This window comes from Vombatus ursinus, unplaced genomic scaffold (assembly GCF_900497805.2).
Source record: "Vombatus ursinus unplaced genomic scaffold, bare-nosed wombat genome assembly UNPS02014863.1, whole genome shotgun sequence".
NCBI lineage: Eukaryota > Metazoa > Chordata > Mammalia > Diprotodontia > Vombatidae > Vombatus > Vombatus ursinus.
The window spans coordinates 30,585,979-30,592,600 of record NW_020954641.1 but is presented as its reverse complement, the minus strand read 5'-3'; the positions used below and the strand labels follow the sequence as shown (position 1 = coordinate 30,592,600).

The 6,622-nt window shown below is 44.1% G+C and overlaps 1 protein-coding gene across 3 annotated transcripts in view; it reads right to left on the bottom strand.

Moving 5' to 3' along the window:
- FAT2 (FAT atypical cadherin 2) overlaps window positions 1-6,622 on the bottom strand; it is a 111,491-nt gene that overhangs the window by 26,273 nt on the left and 78,596 nt on the right. Inside the window, exons 13-14 of one of the 3 annotated variants that reach the window (XM_027841806.1) lie at window positions 5,959-6,192; window positions 4,006-4,389 (exon numbers count right to left, since the gene is read on the bottom strand). The exons of 1 other annotated variant lie outside the window; for it this stretch is intronic. In XM_027841806.1, the coding sequence (XP_027697607.1) occupies window positions 4,006-4,389; window positions 5,959-6,192 (618 nt within the window). The remainder of the gene's footprint in view (window positions 1-4,005; window positions 4,390-5,958; window positions 6,193-6,622) is intronic. One more of the 3 variants, XM_027841807.1, reaches the window with a different exon arrangement.

The following is a 6,622-nucleotide window of genomic DNA, read 5'->3' as shown; positions in this document are numbered from 1 at the left end:
AGAAGGAGAAGGAGAAGGAGAAGGAGGAGAAGGAGAAGAAGAAGGAGGAGAAGGAGAAGAAAAAGAGGAGGAATCTATTATAGAATCTTATTTTGGGTAAAGAGGGACTAGTGGAAAGATTTGTAGATGAAAGATTCAGGGCAGTGAAGCATCCACTGGAAATGAGGTTGCACCAAAAGCCCAGCCAAAAAGAAAGCTATTTATCCAGTACCAGACACCAAGGGAAATTGCCAAAAGGGAATAATTGGAGCTGAGAACTAGACATATGTCAAGGCACACAAAGCTGGACTCTGTGACTGAGGTGAGTAGCTGCGCTTTATTGAACCATGGAATGTCAGAGCTAGAAAACACTTTAGATCATAAAAATCGAGAACTAGTCTAACCCTTTCCTGTTACAGATGGAGAAAGACTATACAATCAGTTCTGCTATAATATGTGTTTTGAAAACACAAATTTATTCCAAAGCAATATTTTGAGCATAATGTGAATTTCAAGTTTGCTTCTGCACATTTCTTCCCCAGAAACAGCAAGAATGCAGAAAACTTACACCACTTCACAATGTAACTCATAGGCTGTAACCCTTCCAATGCCCACTTCCACAAGCAAACTTTGAGTCTTTGTCAAGGTAAAATTTCACACTGACTATTTTATCTTCTGGTGCAGTAGGAGCTGTGAAGCTGGGGTGGGGGGGAGGAGCTAGCCACCCTTCCTAGTCCTATCCTTTCTGCCTTAGCCTCCCATAGGCCCCAAATTTCAGCTTGCCTTATATGTTTAGGGTACAGGCAGGCTCAGCAGTAGCTGGAGGCTGCAGATGTGGTCACTATTTATGCATTTATGTATTTCACTACTTATGTATTTATGTATAAGACTATGCTGCCATTTTTATTAGGTTCTTATATTTTTTTAGTGCATTGTACCCCAACTCCATTTTTCCTATTAGCCCTGTGGTTTTTATTGGATGATTTCTGCATATGTACACTCCTTTTGGGGAATGCATATGTTGCATTAGAGCAGAACTGACTGTACCTTGAGAATCCTCTTTATGTTAATATGGAATCTGAACTCTAAACGGTTAGCTGAGAGGGCGGAAGAGGACAGAGGAGACAGGCTGTGTTCCCCAGGAAGCAGTCTAAAGAAGAAAAAACTCCTAATCTCTCTCATGTGGTGACAGCATTGCTAATAATAATTATTATAATTATAAATAGCATATACACATAATAATAATAAAAAGCATATACACACATATGTGTGTATATACCTATATACATTTTTATATAGCTACAAATATAAATACACAAATGTACATAAGGTATATACATATGTGTGTATATAATATATACCCTATATATATGTATGTATACTATACACACACACACACCATGTATATATGGTATATATACACATATGATGTACACATACATATGTATATGCATGTATATCATACACACACTATATATGTGTGTGTATATATATATATATATATATATATACACACACACACACACCATATATCCATGTATATATGTATTTACTCTTTAAGGGTTTTGAAGTGCTCTACATATATTATCCCATTTAATATATATTGGTCAACATGAGAACCTTCTGTTTGAGGGTGCTCAGAGTGGCCATCCTGCCTTATATAGAAAGGACATGTGTAGTCAAATCTGGCCTAGAGTTCTAGAATATTAATTCATACCCTCAGAAGCACAGAATGGTAGAATGGTAATTTCTATAAAGAACCTTCTATTCCAACTTTCTCTCTTGCCAGTGAAGAAAACTGGGTCCAGGGAAATTCAGTGACTTGCCCATGTTTGCACATTGAGCCAGCGGCAGAGTTAGGACTACAACTCAGGTCCCCACATTCCCCGATCCTTCCTTCTTTCCAGTATTTTCCAAATTGCTGCCCCTAGCAGGGGTAAAGAGGTGAAAGATACAGTAGAGGTGGAGGGTGTCTGGGTAGCATTCATATGGAAAGATGAACATGTCTAACCCTAGCAGAGGAATGATTTCAGTAGCTTAGCAAAAAAAGACCCTGAGTCTTTGTGTAGATTGTGGGCTTCTTCAGGGAGGGACCATTTCTTTGTTTTGTCTCAGTTACCCTGTAATACTTTGCACAGCTTTACACAACAGTAGATTCTTAATAAATGCTTGTTGAATCACCAACAGTCTTCAGTGCGGGGTGGGGGGGGGGAATGGGGGGGGTGGAGTACAGAGAGTAGGTTGCAGCACTCAACAATCAATGTTTAGGTGTGAGGAGAGGCTCCAACTTCAAGCTGCAGAGGAGGAACAAGAGTCTTGGTGCCCCCAAAGAAGGGGCACAGAAAGGAGCCAAGAGGTCAGACTTCAGTGGTGTTCTATTAGATGTTAGTATTTCATTTTCCCCAGCCCCTCATCTTTAGCTCTTGAACCCTGGTCCTCTGAGGGGGACTAACAGGAAAGAGTTAATAGATCATTGTACCCATTCCCTTCCCCCACCCTCAAATGTAGGCAGAAGGCTTCTTAGTTACTTTTTTGTTCTAACTTGCTCCTCCACACTCATCCCTCATGGCTCTGTTCCCAGAAGATTCTATAAGTAAGAAGGTAGCCAGGGCTGCCAAGAAGATGGCCCAAATCTACGAAAGATCTGCCTCCTTTTTTCTTCTCTTGAGGTCCCAGGAATCTCTTTCCTTTCTCCCTCCACCCCCAAGCCTCTCCCTCACCTTTTTCAGGATAAGAAAACATAATATGAAGCCAAGGGACCACCTATTTCCTTAAGGAGTCAGCCAGAACCTCTCTGGTCTGGGGCACAGCCTCCCTATGCCTCACAAAAGAGCTTCTCACCTTTCTCCCAGGGAGAGGGATGAATAATGACTGTGGCTGTGGGGGAGCATGGTACAGTGGAATGAACACTAGATTTGGAGACAACAGGACCTGTGATTGAATCCTGATTCTGTCACTTACTACCTGTGTGAGACTAGGGAAGTCATTTACCTCTCAGGGACTCATTTCCTCATCAGTAAAATGAGGGGGTTGGGATAAGGTCTCTTGCTGCTCTAAATCTATGTTCCTATAAATGAGAGGACTCTTTCCCCACTCCCTGCTGTGCCCAGTCCTTACCTGAATGACACCTGCAGAGATCTGCATTTGTTGTGAAATGTTCTGCATTCTTTGAAACTTCTCTTCAAAGTTACCTGCCAATTTCCATCTCCCATCTCCTTTCCCCCAATCTACCTCTTATTTCTACCTTTTCCCCAACCAAACACATTTGCCTTCAATTCCTTATGCTCACTTCCTTGTTGTACTGACTACAAAGTCATATCCATATTGGAAATAGCATTGGAGTGGGGGGAAGAAGTGTCCAGCTTATGAATTACCACCCATTGGCCACATTCATCCCCCACTTCTACCCCAGGCCACCATAAAGGAAAACAATAACCAGGCAAGATGCTCTCTCATCAGCAGAGAAGATGATCAATGAAACGGGATGGTCAAGAAGCAATGAGCTAGGAATGGAGAAGGGGTCTGATTCTCTTCTACCACCCAAGGCTTGTTGGCCCTATGACACCTGTAGCTGGACCTTCTCTTTCTTTTCCCTCACCTCTGCCTTGGCCCTTTCCTTCTTTTCTCCATCTTTCTTCTTCCCTCTGGTCTTCCTTTCTGCCTTCCACCTCTCTAACTCCCTCTTTTCTGCCTTTCCTTCATCCCACCCCCTTTCCTTCTTTTTCTTCTCCCTTTTTCCTCCTTTTTTTCTTTCTCCTCTCTCTAGGTCAGTGGGTGACAAGGGATCACCAGACCTAGAGAAGACTTACAGATCATCTAATACAAACCTGCTGATTTGCAGGGGAAGAAAATGAGGAAGCAGGTTGACCAAGCTCTTACACTGAGTTAGAGGCAGAGCCCAGGCTGGAAACACAGCCTCTTGATTCCCACTGTCAGTTTTTTTTCACGTCCTTGCCATAGAAAAATGAGCCCCCGGTGGGACGGATCTCCAAGTCTCTATGGAGTGCTCTGATCCTCTATTCTCACCTGTATGGTAGTCCAGCTGGAATTTCTCCCGCTCATTCCCACTGACAATCTGGTAACCTGTCTTCTCAGCCCCTTCACGTGTGAGCGGGCCCAACCGGAGGACCTCCGTGCCTGGGCGGGCATCTTCAGGGACCTGCACGCTGTGCTCGGTGCTCAAGAACACAGGCAGGTAGTCAGTCAGGTCCACCACAGAAACTGTGACTGTGCCCAGTGTGGACAGGGGAGTTGGGGCCCCCAGATCTGAAGCCCTAACTGTCAATTCCAGGACCTCCTGTTGCCTTGCCCGCAGTGGCTTCTCCAGACGGATTACCCCTGTGGTGGCCTCTATGGAAAAATGACCGTCGGCTGAGCCCACCAGGGAATAGGACACCTGGGCATTGACACCTGTTGGGAGGGAAATGATATTTACCTCAAATGCCTAGGCTTGGCCTTCAAAGCCCTCTATGAAAAAAAAAAGTCTTTCCAGGTTTGGGGAATGGAAGGGATTCTTATGTATGTAGTGACTGCATGAATGATAGAATCTTAGACTTGAAAGTGACCTCAAAGGTCATCTGGATCAACTCCTGTTTGAACCACAAATTCCCTCTAAAAGATCTCCAATAAGTGATCATTGAGGTCTACTTTAAGACTTCCAAGTGTTGGGGAACTCACTATGCCAGACAACCCATTTCACTTTTGAACAGTGAGAATCATTAGGAAGTTTTTCCCTACATTGAGCCAAAAAAGTCTTTTTTTCTCTTAACTTTCACCCAGTGGTCCTATTTCTGTTCATAGGGGCTTGAGCAGAACAAGTTTAATCCCTTTCTGGAATGCAAGCATTTTAAATACCCCCCAAGAGTGATATAGCAGGTATGTGTCAGAGGCAGGATTGAATCCAGGTTTTCCTGACTCCGAGGTTGACTTTCACTATTCACTATTCACATTGCCTCTCTGGTATAGGTATCTGTTGTTATTGTACAGTTGTTTTAGTCATGTCCAACTCTCTGTGACCCCATTTGGGGTTTTCTTGGCAAAGATACTGGAGTGGTTTGCTATTTCCTTCTCCAGCTCATTCCACAGATGAGGAAACTGAGGCAAACAGGGTTAAGTGACTTGTTCAGAGTCACACAGCTAGTAAGTGTCTGAGGCCAGATTTGAACTCAGGAAGTTGAGACTTCCTGACTCCAGGCCTGGCACTCTGTCCACTGTGTCACCTAGCTGTTCTGGTGTGGGCATACTGGAGAATAAGGAAAATCTCACTGAGATGGTCTGGGATTCAGCTATGAGAACTATCCCTCTTTCCTTCCAGACCGTTTCTTCATATAATTAAGGCTCTCCTACCCCCACCCCCACCCCAGATAACTCTCTTTCATCTTTTCCTTCCTCTCTACGAAAGTCCCTCTATTCCAAGTCAATCTGCTTGCATCTCCCAGACATGACATCTTAATTCCTGTCCCCTTGCCTTTGCACTAGCCAGATCCCCTGTTACAATGTTTTACCCCTCCACTATGATAATCCATGCCCCTCCTCCAAAACCTAGCCCTTACCTCCTCTGGGAAGCCTTCCTAGACTAATCCTACTTACTTCCTCTATTGTTCCTTTACTCTGCAGCCCATTAGAACACTGTTTTCCACTTATGGGTAAGTTGTTAAGGCAATGTGTGTGTGCACCTGTATCTGTGTCTCCTCAAATACACTGTAAGCTTCTTGAGGTCGGGGACTTCTATTTTGTTGGTATCTGCCTAGTACAGTGCTAAGTACCACAACTTCTGTCTTTTCTCTTTAGCTGTTCAGAGTCTTAATAATCCAATTAGTTCCATAGCTATCACTGTTTCCTTTGAATAAGGGATAAACCTGCTACTTGTCCATGTTGCATGTAAGTTGTCTAAATGTGGGCCTTTGGTTGTTCTCAATGGTTGGGGCTGATGGACTGCCCAAAAGGAGTGGCCCCCACCCCAGCCCAATTTAAACTTTCCTTCATCTGGATCCCGAGCAAAAACAACAGCTACAGGCGTCTTCACAGAGGTGTTGTCAAAGACAGCTACCGAGCAATGATTGGGGAAGAACCTGGGTGCGTTGTCATTCACATCCTCTACCCGGATGGTCACATCTGCTTGACACGACCGCCCCCCTCCATCTGTGGCCTTGGCAACCAGATGGTACACATCCTTCTCTTCACGGTCCAGAGGCATTAGGGTGGTCAGCTCCCCTAGCAGGCGAAATTAGAACTGGTGAGCTTTCCCAGCGGTCAACAGGGCTTGTGCCACAAAAGTCTAGGAGAGGAGGGGCAATGATCACCACCCCTACTGGGTCCTTGGCCAGGGTGGGACTGGCTGAAAGCTCAGGTACCTTGCCTTTTGGGGAATGGGCCTGGATAGTTTTGAGGACAGCATTCTCCCTCTGCTTACACTGTTGGCCCACCTTAAAGCACTCTGTAAAGGTCAGCTATCATCAATATTATTACACCAATAACTACAATAAAAGTAACATAAGGTAAGTATACAAGGCATGCAAGCATGAACTGTTGCCTCAGTTTTCTCATCCATAAGCAAAGATGAGAAAATATGGACTCAGGGCATAGAATGATAATTTTTGTTTTATTTTTGGACATAACCAATTCAAGAATTAGTTTTACTTTC